Source organism: Bombyx mori, chromosome 7, assembly GCF_030269925.1.
Source record: "Bombyx mori chromosome 7, ASM3026992v2".
Taxonomy (NCBI): Eukaryota; Metazoa; Arthropoda; class Insecta; order Lepidoptera; family Bombycidae; genus Bombyx; species Bombyx mori.
In genome coordinates, this window is record NC_085113.1 from 11,184,681 (window position 1) to 11,203,561 (window position 18,881).

At 37.0% G+C, this 18,881-nt stretch overlaps 2 protein-coding genes across 4 annotated transcripts in view; one reads left to right on the forward strand and one right to left on the reverse strand.

Moving 5' to 3' along the window:
- Positions 1 to 10,623, reverse strand: LOC101747120 (zinc finger protein with KRAB and SCAN domains 8). Its single transcript, XM_038012125.2, has 10 exons — positions 10,054 to 10,623; positions 9,488 to 9,755; positions 7,938 to 8,021; positions 7,802 to 7,849; positions 6,160 to 6,204; positions 5,367 to 5,523; positions 3,916 to 4,040; positions 2,695 to 2,814; positions 1,906 to 2,047; positions 1 to 557 (listed from the first exon to the last, which is right to left on the reverse strand). Exons 1-10 carry the CDS (start codon positions 10,216 to 10,218, stop codon positions 188 to 190), a joined length of 1,524 nt encoding a protein of 507 aa, XP_037868053.1. The 5' UTR covers positions 10,219 to 10,623; the 3' UTR covers positions 1 to 187.
- LOC101735326 (protein phosphatase methylesterase 1) overlaps positions 10,620 to 18,881 on the forward strand; it is a 17,456-nt gene continuing 9,194 nt past the window's right edge. Inside the window, exons 1-8 of one of the 3 annotated variants that reach the window (XM_038012126.2) lie at positions 10,620 to 10,805; positions 11,022 to 11,223; positions 12,396 to 12,505; positions 12,830 to 12,987; positions 13,664 to 13,744; positions 15,235 to 15,325; positions 17,036 to 17,101; positions 18,610 to 18,795. In XM_038012126.2, the coding sequence (XP_037868054.1) occupies positions 10,732 to 10,805; positions 11,022 to 11,223; positions 12,396 to 12,505; positions 12,830 to 12,987; positions 13,664 to 13,744; positions 15,235 to 15,325; positions 17,036 to 17,101; positions 18,610 to 18,795 (968 nt within the window). In that variant the 5' untranslated portion in view covers positions 10,620 to 10,731. Of the gene's footprint in view, positions 10,806 to 10,827; positions 10,952 to 11,021; positions 11,224 to 12,395; positions 12,506 to 12,829; positions 12,988 to 13,663; positions 13,745 to 15,234; positions 15,326 to 17,035; positions 17,102 to 18,609; positions 18,796 to 18,881 lie in introns of those variants that run through there. The other 2 variants (XM_038012127.2, XM_038012128.2) reach the window with 2 other exon arrangements.

Consider the following 18,881-nt stretch of genomic DNA (forward strand, 5'->3'; position numbering starts at 1 on the left):
TTGTAAGTTGTTCAAAATTTATTAATACAAATATATCTTTTTACATAGAAAAAACAACATCCACTTAATACCACTTATCTTGTTTTAAAAACAACGTTACGGATTAATGACACAAAAAAAATTAGTAATGAGGTAGTCGTAAATACATAATTTATATTAAAATTAACTATGAAGTTCTTGACGTTGTCTATGGTCCTTCGCATTTGACATCTGCGTTGTTTCCCGCCAAATTTTGGTCGTACACGAACAGATGCGATTTGTTCTCGTTTAAGATGACTTTATATTGATTCGAGGAGGGTATAGGTGCACCGGGTTTTGCATGGTCCCTTTTAAAATGACGCGTTAAATGACTAGTTTGCGTGAATTTCCTCTCGCATATTTTACACTGATATTTCTTCTCTCCGGTGTGTACGACCCGGTGTTGTTTTAGCGCTGATGACGTGTAAAATGTCTTTCCGCATTCGCAGTGGTAGTCCTTTTGTCCTTTGTGACGTTTTAGATGGACATTGTAAGCGCTGCACGTCACGAAACCACGCTGACATACTGGACAATTGTATCTGCAATAGAATAAATAGGTATATTCAATATGAGAGTTGGTATCTAATTTATGTTGAAACATTACACATTTTTTTTTTTATTGCTTAGATGGTTGGACGAGCTCACAGCCCACCTGATGTTAAGTGGTTACTGGAGCCCATAGACATCTACAACGTAAATGCGCCACCCACCTTGAGATAGAAATTCTAAGGTCTCAGTATAGTTACAAAGGCTTTTTTTTTTTTTTTTTTTTTCTCGGGTCGGGGGCCGAACCTCCTACGAGGTCCCCGCGCCTAGGGGGCGCGCGGGGTATGTGAGACTCAACGATCTGCAGGTGTTGAGAGCAGATCGCGGGCCCAAGGATTTTAGGGCCCACCCACTAAACGACTCCCCTGCACTCTTACACCCGACGTCCGATCTCCGTCCGGGGTCAGAACCCGTTCAGAGTAGGGGGGTTCCCGCGGTCAACACTACAACCAGACACGCGGCGCCACCCCGAGGACGCCCGACCGACGGGTCGTCGAGGCGATAGTCGACGACCAACGACGTCGGTCTCCGCGGTACGGCGGCCCTACCAGGCCGCCCGGGCGGTGCCGCTGGTGTTCCGGGATACCCCGCTGGGCCAGAACCAGCCTGCCGGGTCGGAACGCGATACACCGCCGACCGGGTTGCTCTTCAACAGTATGTTCGGCGACGACAGCGACGACGAAAATACGGACCGCATCGCAGTCCGCAGCCGCCGACGCGCCGTCCCGTCCTCCTGGTGCCAGCGCGCTAGAGTGACGGTAGCGTGCGGCGCAGCCTCAACCCCCTTAGGTCGCCCCGTGACCATCACCGGGAGGAGACTGCCTCCTCATAGGGGCTGGAGCTGGACAAACGCCCTCCTCCGAACCCCGGCTCGACGGCGGCGGCACGGCGCCGAGAGGGAAGAAAAGCTCTCCCTCTCCCGTTCCGCCACCTCCTTCTGCGAGATGGTGGACTCGCAGAAGTATAGTTACAACGGCTGCCCCAACCCTTCAAACCGAAACGCATTACTGCTTCACGGCTGAAATAGGCAAGGCGATGGTACCTACCCGTCCGGACTCACAAGAGGTCCTACCACCAGTATTTACGCAAATTATAATTTTGCGGGTTTGATTTTTATTACACGATGTATTACATAACAACATTATACATAACAAACTATAAATTATAATTTAATATAATTGACTTTATTATACTAGATTAAGCCGAAAACATGTACATACATTAAGCTTGCATACAAAGCCCGAACCCGTCTGACGCCTTTTGGCTCTGTCGCGATCAGAACACGCACCCTTCTTAATTGAACCTTAATTCGAGCACTCAAAGTTTATATTTCGAACTCACCGAACTTCTTTGTTGTGTATCCGGATGTGTATGGCGAGGTTCCCCGACGTGGCAAAGGTCTTCGTACAGAGATGGCAGCTGTAGGGTTTCTCGCCGTTGTGGATGCGCTGGTGCACACGAAGATCCGATTTAATTGGGAAACCTTGAAAAAAAAATTAAAAAAAAAACAATTTTTTTTTGTGTCGTGGCGTACAACCTCTTTGACGGGACATACGACTTACAATGACTGGACATAGACTAAGACAGAGATTTGACAGGTGATTTGAAAAGAAACAAAAGGACTTTTTGGCGGGAACGCGAGGAGCGAAGTTGTGTGAATCATTTATTTTGTCTATTTAGTGTTTCTTCAGGTTTAAATGTGTCATAACGGTGGTTTAATAACTGTTTAATATTTGTGAAAGTGCACAAATATGGGAAAATGAAACAAAGCCGCTGGACGTAGTGTCTCGGGATCCTCCAAAAAGTCCATTGAAAAAGTCTCAGAATATGAATACGATTTTACTGAGATTATATTTAATTCCATATCATCTCATCTTATTTCATTTCACTTCATATTATCATTTATCATAAAAAATATATATATATTATATATTAGGCTGTATGGTAGGACACCTTTGTCTTTCCAGCTGGAAAAATAAAACTACTACTTTCTAGTAGAAACAAAAGAACGAGAAACGAGGACGAACGTGACCGGCAGTGGTGATTTCTCTTTAATGCGTTCTTAAACGGCTGACAAAAATGATTCGCGTCTTGGACTTTTATTTATTTATTTACTATTTTATTTATTACCTTTTCCACAGTCCTGGCACAAAAACGGTTTGTCACCCATATGCCTCTTTACATGTATAGAGAGCTGAGCGCTTTGAACGAAATTCTTGAAGCAAATACCACAGCTGTATAGTTTTTCTCCTGAAAAAAAAAACGACGATATATTATCTATGAAGAAATGGACTATTTTTATGACTCAATTTCGAGTAACGAGTCCGAAATTCAGCGAATTAAGATAAATATAAGAAATTGCTCCACTAACTACTACATAGAATTTCCAAATAGAAACTAAATTATCTATACTTAATATTATAAAGAGGAAAGATTTGTTTGTTTGTTTGTATTGAATAGGCTCCGAAATTACTGAACCGATTTGAAAAATTCTTTCACCATTGGAAAGCTACGCTATCCCCGGGTGACATAGGCTATATTTATTATATTTTCAAAAAAATTAGGGATCCTTACTGAAATTCCAATAATGTAACCCAATGTGTAAAAAAAATTACCTAAAAATCTTTACATCGCATGCTCTACTACCCAAGCGAAGCCGGGGCGGGCCGCTAGTACAGTATAATTACTAGATATTATTTTCAGAAATAAGAAATAAACGAACACTAGAAAACTTTATAGAAAAACAATACTGTCATTTATGTCCATTCATAAACATTGTACCATAGAGATCATTGAGTTTTTTTAATTACTTCGCAAGAACATCTTTTTGAAATACTACCCTATGAAACTAGGATTTTTTATTTGTTGGATACATATCATGGTTTATGGGCATAGACAATGTTAGGGATAAAAATAAGCCTTTAAGATTGTATAGCAGTGTGTTCACACACAGATAGGAGGTTCTTTCCATGTTTTGACCTAGGTCATGGATGTCGGATTTTTGGTGTCCCTCTGTATGCTGTATTGTTAAGCTTCTTGTGGAATGTTCTAAGGAACTGTTTGTGATGATAGTGTTGTTTCTTTTAACCATCATACCACTCTTCGCTGTGGAGATAATAAGTATAATCTAGAACCATTAGAAAAAGACCAGTAGTGTACCATAGGTAAAACTCATCTTCCTCATCATGGCAGTTTCAGCGAAGCACTGCTCTGGCTAGGGCTAATGTTAGCAAGCCTTTTCAAGTTGAGCCCGTGAGCTCACCTACCGGTCCATGAGTAGCTGGAATATTCCTTGGCTACCAGCTATTTGGTAGGAAAATCTGAAAATACGGTATCATATTTGCAGCTTACCTGTATGTACCCGTATGTGATTGACTAGGCCGGTCCGCCGACTGAATTGTTTCGGACAATACTCGCAATGGTAAGGGGTCTCCTTCGTGTGCACTTTCTTGTGTTGGAACAGGGCGCTGTGACCCCTGATAAAGAAAGAGAGAGAGAATATGCTTTATTATTTTGAAGTCGTTGTGGCCTAAAGGATAAGACGTCCGGTGCATTCGTATGTAGCGATGCACCCACCGGTGTTCGAATCCCGCAGGCGGGTACCAATTTTTCTAATGAAATACGTACTCAACAAATGTTCACGATTGACTTCCACGGTGAAGGAATAACATCGTGTAATAAAAATCAAACCCACAAAATTATAATTTGCGTAATCACTGGTGGTAGGACCTCTTGGGAGTCCACACGGGTAGGTACCACCACCCCGCCTATTTCCGCCGTGAAGCAGTAACGCGTTTCGGTTCGAAGTGTGGGGTAGCCGTTGCAACTATACTGAGACCTTAGAACTTATATCTCAAGGTGGGTGGCGCATTTACGTTGTAGATGTCTATGGGCTCCAGTAACCACTTAACACCAGCTGGGCTGTGAGCTCGTCCATCCAACTAAGCAATAAAAAAAAAATATTGTACACCCAAAACTACAGAGTTACTTTCATATTGTGAATATCTATACATTAAATATTTAATTTGAGAATCCACTGGATGCAGACAGCACAGCGCAATGGTCTTATGAATAACCACAAGAAAATCACGATAGCATTCGTGCAAACGTCCGATTGTAATGAAATAAAGGCTTAATTCTGTTCTAAATTAATCTCTGTCTAATTATGAAAACACAAAAAGCGGTTCGGGAAATGTTGGCGAACACACTGAAAACACTGTGAAAAAGTGTCTGTCGAAAAGCGTCTAATAAGGTGGCGCCACTGTAGCAAGTGGTATATAACATATATCGTATTAAATTGTTCAACTCGGCGTACTTAATACCGTTTACAAGTGCTATATTCATATCGTGATACTATTGAAGAATGTGGCGGGACGTCTTGTTAGCCCGTCCGGGTAAGTACCACCACCCTGCCCATTGCTGCCGTGAAGCAGTAATGCGTTTCGGTTTGAAAAGGTGGGGCAGCCGTTGTACTGTTATTTTTACTGGTGGTAAGACCTCTTGTGAGTCCGCACGGGTAAGTATCACTACCCTGCCCATTGCTGCCGTGAAGCAGTAATGCGTTTCGGCTTGAAGGGTGGGGCAGCCGTTGAGGTTTACTGAGACCTTAGAACTTATATCTCAAGGTGAGTAGCGGCAATTACGTTCTAAATGTCTACGGGCTCCAGTAACCACTTAACACCAGGTGGGCTGTAAGCTCGCCCACACATCTAAGCGATAAAAAAAACACGATACTTAGAACTCAAAGTGGGGGCAGCTTTTACCGGATATTAATGTTTCATCAATGAATACCGCGTACTGACCTGAATGTGGCCGGGCACTCTGTACACTTGTAAGGTCGCACGTCGGTGTGACATATCTTATGAGCTTTCAGATTACTCTTCGTGCTTAGGATCTTGCCACAGACGTCGCACTGGTGCGGCATCTTGCTTATTGGAGTCGCTGATAGCCCATTCTTTTCTAAAAATCGATTTTCGATTATGCAACCATAATCTTCATAAACTTCAAGATGTGCGATTGAAATTTGCACACTTATCAAGGATCGATAGACAATATAAATATTATAGCAGCTATAATCTATACCAAGTTGCCTCATGTACATGGAACATTTAGATGAGACGACTATAGGTCTTCACTGGTACCTGGTACCATTATCGGAGGCGGCTTTACCTATAGTGCGGCAGGGTGTGGATGCAGCGATGTCAGGGGGCGCCGACCACAGAGCTTTCAACGAACAAGTTACATTTGTGCCTATTTCATTTTCGCGTCACATGGGTCAGAGATGCATTTGACCACTATCGTGGCTATTTCTGCCGCGAACCAGTCTTGCGTTCTTGGTTTGGGACAGCCGTTATACGATCTTATTACAATTGCGTGATCCCATACGTCCCTATGCCCCCCTTTCTACAAACAACAAATGAGCGGTTAAGTTCTCTGCTGATCCAAAGCAAAAAAATGATGCTGATCGAGACAAAAAAAAAACAATCTCAATCGTTGTAGATGTCTATGGGCTCCGGTAACCACTTAACACCAGGTGGTCTGTGAGGTCGTCCACACACCTAAGCAATAAATAAATAAATGAACAAACATTATTACCTTTCTTCTTCCTTCCCCTTTTAGCTTTGGGTCTTTTATTTATATCTGAAAACAGGACGTTTAAGCTTAATTATCAACTAATGAAAGTGCAACAACATTCTTTTGAAGTATGTGGAACTTGATATTTTCATTACGGAGTTAAGAACTCAAGGCCTATCTGGTGTTAAGTGCTTAGAGCCCATAGACATCAAAACGTGGAAGCAGACGTTGCATGTAGATTTACATAATAAAATGTGACTTTAGTTGGCTGAAAGACAAATCAGGTATGAGTGAAAATTTTGTAGATACTTTTTTTTATGTGTACATAATTCGACGCTTGAAAGGCAAAAGTGACTAAGTGACAGTGCGTAAAGTTGAAATACCTGAAAACAAAATTTATTTTAACGAATCTAGCTGTAGTAGAATCTAGCTAGTAGCTGTAGGATTGAAATAATAGACCTAGAAATATATATTTTTTTGCGCATCGAATATGGTTATCGCCTATAATTTATGTATAAAGCAGTTATTGTCACTTGGTCACGTTTGCCTCTCAAGCTTCGATATATATATTTCTATGTACAAGCTGCATGTTTTTTTTTTTTTTTTTATTGTCTTTGTAGGCAGACGGGCGTACGGCCCACCTGATGGTGAGTGGTTACCGTCGCCCATGGACTTCAGCAATGCCAGGGGCAGAGCCAAGCCGCTGCCTACCAGAATTTTGATTTGTGTTGTTTGTCTGGCTACGTTGTTGAGCTATTCATTTCAATGTGGCACAGTTACTGTTGCTTAAAGGAATGTGTTATGTTGAAGGTCCATCAACATCTAACTGGTGACGATTAATGATATTTATAAAAGACAGGAGATTAAATCGGTTTGACCCAAAGGTAGTAAAGACTACATAAATACATCATATACATATTATGTATAATCTAATATTAGTTTTTGCTAAATAAATATTTATAAAATAGTGTTTGCGCGTTTTTGGGTTGTCATTTATGTAATAAGCTTGATAATTCTTTTTCAGTCTATCATGACAACATCCATCAGATGACCCACCCTGCAGTTCTTTTTCTGGGAAAGTTCTCATCATCGTATGAGAGGTACACGCGAATGGTCATAAGCAAATGGCTGTTTAATACATTTGTTAATAATGCTAGCTTCAATATATTTTGCTATACTTTAGTTATACAATGGAGTTTGATACGATATCAGTACTGAAGTTTTTAAACTTTTAATATATAATTTATATTGTAACCTAATTAACTTTATACAGTAATCCTTCCTATAACACGGTACATTGGTCCAGCGTTATAGCAAACGCGCTGTAGGAATATTCTCGCATAACGCTCTTACATGTCCTCATATAATGCGCTATGTACAAATCTAATACAATATAATCAATTTTTTTTTACAATTCAAACCTATCAAGACAATTTGATATTATAAAAACACAGTTGACAAAATATGCAAAGGTCCAGGATTGGTTATGAGCTGTACAAATCATTATAAATTTCACAGTACAAAAATAGTATAACGTGTGAAATTCCTGAATGCCCGTGTTATACGGGAAACTGAAATCGTGCAATATAAAAATGAGTTATAAGTATACCGTGTTATAAGCAAAATTACTGTATTGTTAAATTATTTTTTAAATCATTCTTGCCTTTTTCCAACCAAATGTCTGGCGTGTCTCCATGATCAAGATTCGTACCTGAAAATTGATTTGAACATTAAGCACTTAGTTATGTTCAAATAAAAAAATATATAGTACAATATGAAATGAACTGACTTGTTCTTACCGTCATCTTTTTTAGACTTTATCTCTTCTAATAAGAGGTTATCGTCTTCTGCATCCCAATTGCTCTCATTGTCTTCGTCGTTTTCTGAAAGAATCAATATTGTTAGATCAAACAAAAAAAGGTAGATTAATCAAACAAATGAACCCTTAAAAAGTTATATTATGTTCAATATATGGTATTTATAAATGTGTATTTTACAAGAACTCCATTTTCAACTCAATTTTAAGTAAACTCAAATACACCAAATATAAGGAACCAATCAAACAGAAAATAGAACATTTTAGGAAGCACAGACATAGTCAAACCAGTAGAGCCTCAGCATCGGACCAAGTCACAAAGAGAAAAGAGGATAAGTTTGTTCCTAATATATGGGAAGACAACATATCTAAAATTTATAAATTAAGAACAACTATGCAATAATTTAAGCTGCATCCACCATTTTCCTGATCGAAGAAATATACTTAAAACTTACACACTTAACAGATAAGTGATCCATGACTAGGCCCAATGAATACAATTATTTGTGTCAGAATTATTTCCCTAGATAGGTGGATGGCTAGATGATATTGTTCCTTCATTAGAAGTCATGTCTGAACATTGGGTCAAGATCATATTACATTAGAAAATGTTATACTAGAGTATGGAATTTGAACGCCATAGTCCATAATATCAAATCCTACTACCATCACAGGTTGATCAGGTATTTTAAATTACTGTTTACATTAAGATAACTTACATTATGTACATTAAGATAACTTAATTGGAATTAACTTTGATGACATTTTTAATTAGATAGGTAATTCTTATCAATTTGTTAACAAATTGATTAATAATATTTTTTTTCGGTAGGCAGCGGCTTGGCTCTGCCCTTGGCATTGCTGAAGTCCATGGGCGACGGTAACCACTCACCATCAGGTGGGCCGTATGCTCGTCTGCCTAAAAGACAATAAAAATAAAAAAAAAGATCAAAATATTTTCAGTCATTATGATGCTTTGTTGGTAAAAACCTTATTCAGTGATTACTGGAGCTCATTAACATCACAAGGTGAAAGTTGTCACCTGTCTTGAGACTGTTTGAGTATCAATTATGTTGCATTTATTTTTAAAATATAAATTTGGCTCCAACACCTTTGATTTTGCCAATGTCAAAGTATGAACAAAAATGGCAGGTGCTTAGAGAGAAAAAAAATACTAAATACAAATAAATTTGATCAGTTTTGCCATAAGCATATCTGTGATTTTAAGACAAACAAATTTATGTTACTAACTACTTTAAAGATAAATATTATTAGCAGATAAAAATTTACACAGAACATTTACATGTTTAGAATAAAGTTAATAAAATTATGTTGAATTATGACTGTCTCACCCGTCAAATTGGAATGGCTGACTTTGCCAGTGAAATAGCCAGGATGGTGGTACTTTCACATTTATGCTATCAAAATACTTTATCACCAAGCTTCAACTAACCATGCTAAGAGCTCAATATCTTGAGAATTGGAGATCTAAGCTTCCAGTATGAACATTTGAAAATGAACATAGTTACTTACCAGTTTTGATATCGTTTTTAATACCATCTTCATCTGATACACAAGATGGTTTAGTATCATCTAGACTATCACTTTCCCTTTTAAGCTCATTGTATTCCTGTTTTATATCTTGATTGGGAATACTATTTAATTCTATGCCATTTTGCGATATGACATTCCGTAATTCAACATCACTTTTCTCGCATTGTAAGTTGAAGGCGTACACTTTTTTCAACTGTCGACTGCAGTCTTTGCAGATGCCTCGAGGTAGTCCGTCATCAACTATTGGCTAAAATTATTTTTAAATAAATGACTCATTATTTTTCTCTACGATATCTTTAATTTAGATTCGAAACTAGTTGTTTCTGTTACATTCTTGTTTGTTATCAAAATTTGACGCCACTATGCAAATTTACTCGGTTTCATAATGAAGCTAGTATTTTTTGGTAATTAATGAAGTTAATTTAAAACAACAAAGCTTGTTATCTTAAGTGTTTACGGGAGTTTTATTCAAATTTAGTTTTTCATTATCATTTTCCAGAGAACGATTGCGTTTAATTTTTTTTCAAATTTCCATTCTAACGTACCTTTAATTTCGTACAACTAGCCAACATTTCACTGTATAACGTTTTTCTTTTCACATAGTAACAGGTAAAAATATCGAAAATTTGTTTGCTTGTTTGTAAGCATATTCTGCACATTGTTTTCAGATTAAGATAGGTCACTGACGACTCGGAACTATTCGACATCATCAGTACTACACTAATTTGAAACTTACATTAATAATAAATCAAAACATTTACATTTCTTTTTAAAAAAAAAATTAATTACAAAATTGGTAATCGAAACACAACACCACACAAACAATGTCAAGTTGCGTTTAATTTTTTTGTGTTCAAATAAATAGGTCATAATGTTGGTAATTTTAAGATAAAATGATTAGAAAAATAAGTTGCACGCGTATTTTTACAGAATTAATTTAACTCACTGTACTAAAAATCGTAAACATATATTACCAAAAAATCTAATTTCGTTTTATTACAAGAATCACTCTTGGCAGATGGGAGTATGCAAGAATAAAACGATCAATTTTAGTCGATTGTCACATCTATTTTATACATCAAATTTAGAGCTCAACTCAAAGAAACGCTTCGGATTTCTGACAGCTAGATAAAATGTCGGCGTTCGAGTAAATGTCATCTGTGCTGTTTGTTTTCGAAAATTGTTGAATTATAGCAAAACAACAGGTTACTTAAACTAAAACCATGTCGACATTGCAAAAGACTATTATGAAAAATAAACTGCCACCAAGATGTCCTAAAACGTCTGGTGTATCCAAGTATGTTTGACATTCCGCTTAGAATATCTTGAAATTTGACAGACTTCTTTGAGTATTAAATTTTAACTGTGTATTTTAATTAAGATTCGATTAGAAATCTTCAGTAATCTAACGAAAAACACTAGTTCATAAACCATAAATAAAATGTACTGTTTTTTTCTTAAAATTTCAGCAACAAATTATTATTGCGGTTTTTCAAATTCAATCGTATCTCAGGTTGGCGCCTTTCGGTGCTGGGCGCCGTAAAGACTATACACCAGTATCTTGGAAGCAGTATTTTGAAAGGTTCGTTGATGTGGAAACCGATGGAGGAACTTTCCGGGTGTACCTGTCGCCGGAGCCCGATCACCCTCAAAGACCTAGATTTGTAACTCTTCATGGAGGGGGATACTCGGGACTCAGCTGGGCATTGTTTACTGTAAGTTTTGAAATGTTTTGTTAATTACCCATCGGAAAAAATTGTAATAACTTATGAATCTGTTGGATGCTCACTATTAAGTTGTGGTATTTTTAACTTATATGTAGTTTGATATGGGATATTAAAAGCTTCAAAATTCTTCATTTTTAGCTGTCCTAATGTCGAAAAGGAATTCTTTAGCATAACCATGACACGATATTCAATTTCTAAGCTAACCATAAATAAATAACCGTGGTGGTGCCTTGTAATCAATATATGGGACAAGTTTTTATACTAGTGTTTTTTTTAGATTAGTTTTATTTTAGATTAGTGGATGACATAACAAAATTACACAGTGTGGTCACACTACAACTTTATTAATGTTGACTCGAACACTATTTAATATTTATGGACATTTTACTATGTGTGTATGATGTATGTATACACAAATCCTAACTAGTGGCAACTCTATTATCTAAAATTTATTGCGTTTTTTACTAACAAATGTTAGATTAGACTATTAGATGTTTTTACATTAAAATTGATTTTGCACTTCGATAAAGCGGCACGACACGAGAACCCTCTGATCGTGGCTGCCAGTAACTACATTCCCGACCTTGCGGACAGAATGGAAAGCAGTCGACGTCGCCCCAACCCGTCGCCTGCGACGAAGGGCTCGACGAGTAAATTAACCCACAGACACAGCCCACTGAGTTTCTCGCCGGATCTTCTCAGTGGGTCGCGTTTCCGATCCGGTGGTAGATTCTGTGAGCACGGCTCTTGCTAAGGTTCGTGCTAGCAACGTCATTAGGTTTGAGCCCCGTGAGCTCACCTACTAGTTGAGGTTACGCTGTCTGGCGGGTAGCCATCATACAACGCAAGATATTTGACAGATGCCTGAATCTTGCATATATACAAGTTCCGAACAACCACATTCGGACCATCGGTCTGCCGAGCAAATATCACCCGCTCGGTGAAAGATCTTCCCTTTGTCGTTAAACACCCCAAAGCTGACATAGCCTCTCAAGGCTATCAGCTTAGGTAGGAAAAAAAACGATTTTGTTTCTGCATCTTGTTTGATTACTACTAATGAAGTTGTAGAAACGAACGATTCTAAGAAATTAGTCTTCAAATCTAAAAGTCACAGTTTTATCTTCTAAGATCATTATCACATTTATTGTATTGTTTTACAGGAGGAAATCACAAACATGGTGCACTGCCAAGTTGTGTCAATAGACCTAAGGGGCCACGGTGAAACAAAAGCAAACGACTCTGATGATCTCAGCGCTGAAACATTGGTTAAGTGAGTATAATTAATTTTTAGTATCTATTTTCTAAGAATATGTAATAAAAATACCACATTATTAAAATGGTGATGAATAGAATCTTAGTTGTCTTTCATACAAAAAATAGCTGTGAAATAATATAATGAAAATAACAAGCACGAAATTACACAGTAAAAGTGGTTTAAGTCATATTTATGACTTGAGTAAATTAAAGATAATATTCTACATAATATATACTTCAGTTAAAAAATATAAAAATTTAAATTGGGACATGAAAACATATATAAATAGTCATAAGTTTTTATTGTTTATAATGAATCTTAAAACATTTTGATTTCCAGAGACGTTGAACAAGTGCTACACAAGTTGTACGGTGATAGCTTACCACCTATAATACTGGTAGGACATTCAATGGGAGGAGCTATAGCAGTTAGGACTGCTCTCCTACCAACACTAGAACCATTTGTGCAGGGAATAGCAGTGATTGATGTTGTCGAGGGTAAGAAATAGTTGAAAGATTTATAATAACTTGAACGGTGAAAAAGATTAATGTTGCACAGTTATCAAAATTCTGTTTTCATTTTGGTATTTCATTTATTATGAATTTCTAATGGCCACGAGATTTACTTCAGGAGCTAGACTGCGGTTTGTATTCAGTGCCGTGCACTTTTGTGATTATTTCAAAAGGTTAAATGCAGATTATCATGAAGTAGTATTGATTACAAATCACTAGTCATTATGCTAGATGCATTAGACTAGGCAATTATTATTAAGAGCCTATTGACAACAATCAATTTTCTTTGAAACATGAAGTAATATAACACAAAATAATATTCTAAACTTCACCAAAAGTAAGGGAAAACACAACTCAAACCGGAACACAACGGCTTTGTGCCAGTATAGGCAGGACAAGTGTATCAACCTCACAATCAGACAAGGTCCATTGGTTTTGTATAATTATAAACTTTGTGGGTCACATTACACCAGGAGATATTTTATAGTGGAACTTGAAAGTTATTACTACATCGCAATTCAATCTTGATCTACATAACTAAACCCATTATCTAATCTGTTAGGGCATGGATGGTACTAATTGTTCTTTTGTTACTTGTAAGATGATTATGAAGCTACCCTTATAGTACTTGTCATAATTATATCGAAGTTTCGTTCCGTAGGGATTCCACCAAACTGTACTGGAGCAGCCTGGTGGAGCATGCTCCACTCCTCTGGTTATGAGGAGAGACAGTTGCCCGAGAGTAGGTCGCATGGATTCATATTATATAGGAAATGCTTTTAGTTACTCAAAGTCAGTTGATTTCAGATATTAGAATTTGAAAGGCATTATAATAAACCTCATTTCCCAAAAGAAATTCACTTAGTATAAGTTTCCAAACATACAGTCAAATTAAGAAATTCTCACGGATCGTTTGGAACCCCTGGGTCTGCGGAGGGACTTCGGTTTCCTCTGTATTTGGTACTGTATGTTCCATGGGGAGCGCTCTGAGGAATTGTGTGAGATGGTTCCCTCATCTCCTTTTTATCATCGCACCTCCCGCCATCGGAGCAGAGTTCATCCATATTATCTGGAACCGCTGCGTTCATCGACAGTGCGTTTTCAGAGGTCTTTTTTGCCACATACCATCCGGCTATGGAATGAGCTCCCCTCCACGGTGTTTCCCGAGCGCTATGACATGTCTTTCTTCAAACGAGACTTGTGGAGGGTATGTAGGCAGCGGCTTGGCTCTGCCCCTAGCATTGTTGAAGTTCATGGGCGACGGTAACCACTCACCATCAGGTGGGCCGTATGCTCGTCTGCCTACAAGGGCAATAAAAAAATGTTAACTTATTTAGTTCTCTTAATTGGCTTTTAAAAGGTTATATTTTCGTATTTAAATGAGGAAAACCAAGAGGCTGAATTGTTAAAATTATTTCACTAAATGAGAAACGAAATAAAATGTCTAGCTCCTAAAGTATCTTTATTAGTATTATCTAATAGCACTTTGTAAATAGAAAATAAAAAATCAAATTTTTTCTTGCTTTTCTTTGCACATACTTACTCAGATGCTTATTTGGCATATTTTTGTGTTGTGTCGCCTTCTTCACGTTAAGAACAGACCTTGAGATTATTCGGGATACAGTTATTGTGATCAGAATATAGTGCTGGAAATAGTTTCCTCCCGGGATTTAAAGTTTTCTTTTTGAATGTACAATATTTATTACTTTCATAATAGTTAATAAACTTCAGTTTAGATATTGACCTTCAGTTTAGATAATACCCGCACCCTAATGTTGCCTGATTTCTTGCAGTTTTAAAAAAACAAAACAACAGAATTGTATCTTCACTATGAAATCAATTTTTATCTCGTAGTAATGAATGAAACAACTAAATAACTGGAAACAAAATTATGTTATTTAACATGTATTTAAAACTAAAGATGATGAACAATTTATTAAACTATGGTACCTACTAATTTATTAATCAATAAATTTAATCTATAAATAATGAATAAATATAAAATTTGGCAAAATCCCAGTCTGAGTAAATTATTAGTGAGTACATACAGTGATACATTCACAGTTTGTTTACACACACATTGTTAGTAAAAAAAATATTGTAAAATGTATTTTTATGTACCCACAGTTTTATCAATTGTTTTAAATTTGCTAACCGTACTGGGATTTAACGTCTCCGCTGCCAGTCTTCCTGTGATAACAGATATTTTAATTTTTGTGATCACATCATCAGGCACCGCCATGGACGCACTGGCCAGCATGCAGAGCTTCCTGCGAGGCAGGCCGACTCATTTTAAAAGCATCGAACACGCTATCGAGTGGTGGTGAGTGCTTATCCCAGGATATCGTCGTTGTCAAACCAAAATCGGCTATGTGCATTTTTTGAGATTTTTAGTTTTTCACCTTTTCGTTTAGTTCACAGCCCTATCTACCGTATAAAAAAACTGTTATGTATCTAGAGCTTTAATATTTATCTATAGCTTTCATTTGATATAGTTCTTAAAAATTCACCTTCATATAAATTTTTATACGAAAATGTTTTTACTCGTTAATTCAAAATAGAGTTTTTGCACATAGCAGATTTTGGTTTGATAGCAACTAGTAAGTTGAACAATTTATTGTTTAATTTATGGCATCACTGCAGTAGGGTAGGTAGGCTTAAATTATTAAAAAAAAAAAAAAAAACACCCTTTTGGGTGTGAACACATCTTGCTTAAGAGCGGTTGTGCATAAGATAAAAATATCGATAACTAATATTAAAACTAAGAGAAACCAAAAAAGCTGTAAATAAAAACTTACAAAAAGCAATCAATAATAAAAAAAGAAGAGGGAAATTAATGTTCAATAAAAATGAAATGTGATATGTAATCAAAAAACGATTTGGCTTTAATTAAGATTCTATTGTAACTTTACTGAGTGGTAATAGTTATGAAGGTTATGTGCCTCGATCAGGTAGGTGTAGGCATCTTCAAGCCTTTTCTGTTGTATAGCTCTGCTAGTAAATTGTTAAGTGATTATCCAGGAGTCCAGAAATTATACAAATGCAGTTGATTATTTTGAGCAATGAGTTTGAACTCGCAAAATACGCAGAGACTGACTACATCATTCATCATTATTATCCAGCCTTTCTCCCAGTCACCTGGGGTTGGCGTCACATGTTTTCTCCTTCCATACTCCTCTATCATATACCATTTCTTCGCTCACTCCCCTCTTACACATATCGTCTTTCACGCATACCATTCCTTCTTCTTAGGTCTGTTTACCTCTGCTTCTATATCCTTCCACATTCATAGTTAACACTCTCTTACCAACCTCATTTTCATTTCGTCTCATCACATGTCCATACCATTCCAAACGCGCACCTCTCAGCTTCTCTGTCACAGGTGCCACTTTCAGACTTCCTCTAACATATTCATTCCGTATTCTATCCATTCTCGTTACTCCACACATCCATCGCAACATTCGCATATCTGCTGCATGCAATCGCCTTTCATCCTACCTTTGTACTTTTCGGCGGGAACGCGAGGAGTGAAGTTGTGTGATTTGTTTTATTTTGTCTATTTAGTGTTTCTTCAGGTTTTAATGTGTAATTACGGTGGTTTATTAACTGTTTCATATCTGTGAAAGTGCACAAATGTGGGAAAATGAAACAAAGCCGCTGGACGTAACTTCTCCGGATTCTCCAAAAGGTCCACTGAAAAAATTTCAGTAAATGACCACAATTTTACCGAGATTATATTTCATCCCATATCATTTCATCTCATTTCATTTAATTTCATCCCAGTTGATTAATCTTTCAAATTAATCATCTTCATTTCATTTCATTTCACTCCATATTATCATTTTTCATAAAAATAAGAATATAAATTAAAATAAGACATGACCTAAAAGGTCTTAGTTACCAGGTCATAAAAGCCATTAAAAAATAATCCTACCTTTGAGTGTGTGAGAGTGACTACCGTTTGTATTAATATTGTTATCATTAAGCTCCCATTGTGTTGTGTGGGTTGTTCAGTTTATGCTTTTTGTTTTAGCGTGAGGAGTGGTCAGGTACGCAACGTGGACTCCGCCAAAGTGTCGATGCCGGGACAGATCGTGAAGTTAGTAGTTAGAAAATAGTCCTTATCAAGTTACGTTAGAAGCGAAACTGGGTTTATCAGCGTTAAAGAGTATACGTATTTGTGGGTTACGAGAGCTGGCGGAGTGCGAGGAAGCCCACTGAGTTTCTCGCCGGATCTTCTCAGTGGGTCGCGTTTCCGATCCGGTGGTAGATTCTGCGAAGCACGGCTCTTGCTAGGGTCAGTGTTAGCAACAATGTCAGGTTTGAGCTCCGTGAGCTCACCTACTCGCCCGGTTTCGCTGACATAGCCGCTCAAAGCCATCATCAGCTTAGGTAGGAAAAAAATGATTTTATTGTAAAAAAAGCGTTGGGTGCATGGTATAAGTAGTTATAATGTTTATTTTGATAAAATCCTCAAAAGCACCCCACGCTTTTTTACAATAAAATAATTTTTTCTTACACTATTTTTAATTCAAATTTATTAAAATTTATTTTCAATTTTTTAGTTAGATTTTCTATAAAAGCGTATTTTGTTAGTTTTTTTAAACTATAATTTATTTTTCATTTTTTAGTTGAATTTCAATTATGTGATAATTTTTTTAAATTTTTCATTAATTTGAATTCTCGTCTGTCCTTAATAAGTATATCAAATTTCGAGTTAATTCGAAGTTTTGAAGGGGGTCAAAATCATGTTCAAAGATTCCGTCATCATTCTGAAGCTAATAAAAGCGTACGAAACTGAACCCCGTGGCGCCTGCAGCATGCCGGTATATCGAGAACTCATCACAACTAAACATCTTTTTCTCCTTATCCCACTTGAACTGGAGGCGGTCCCCCTAATACATCTGCGCCATTTGTACCCTGATCTGTCACACTGGCAGGCTGAGCTTCTTTAAGAAACTCTTTATATAATAGTGTTTGTTATGTCGATAGTCACGAAAATTGAAAACAATTTGTAAATAGTACATTTATTTCACGCCTTGAATAGTTTAAATATTTTCCTAAAGTTTGGGAGGTTTTTTAATACGCTTTTATTACCTTCAGACGTATGTATGTTTGTAACGGAATCTTTGAACATGATTTTAAATCCCTTCAAAACGTCGGATTAACTCGAAATTTGGTATACTTACTAAGGACCGATGACATTTCAATATTTAAAAAAAATATTGAAAAAATTGAAATTTAACTAAAAAATGAAAAATAAATAATAGTTTAAAAAAACTAACAAAATACGCTTATAGAAAATCCAATTAAAAGATAGAAAATAAATTTTAATATATTTGAATTAAAAATAGTGTAAGAAAAAAATATTTTAATGTAAAAAAAAACAGTGGGGTGCATGGTATCAGTAGTTATAAATATTTTATGAACAGATATGAGCAGAAGGGTTATTTTGATAATATCCTGAAAAGCAACCCACGCTTTTTTACGATAAAATCATTTTTTCTTACACTATTTTTAATCCAAATTTTCTATAAAACGTATTTTGTTAGTTTTTTTAAACTATTATTTGTTTTTATTTATTAATATTTTCTGATGTTGCTGCAGCTGCGATACGGGTCTCCTGGCTACGAACGAGGTGGAATCCTATCAGCCGGTCGAGGATCTGGGCGAGGCGGGTTCGCGACACGACGCTCCACACCACGACAGCATCCTGGAGGAAGAGGGAGCCGAAGGGGAGGGGATGCAGCATCACTTCGCGAAGCCGGCTGTTACTGGAGACCGCGGCATGAAGTGAGCTTTACGAGTCGTTATAGGGTTCTGGTATGGGTAGGAACATGCAACATTTAAGTACTGGTGGTAGGACCTCTTGTGAGTCC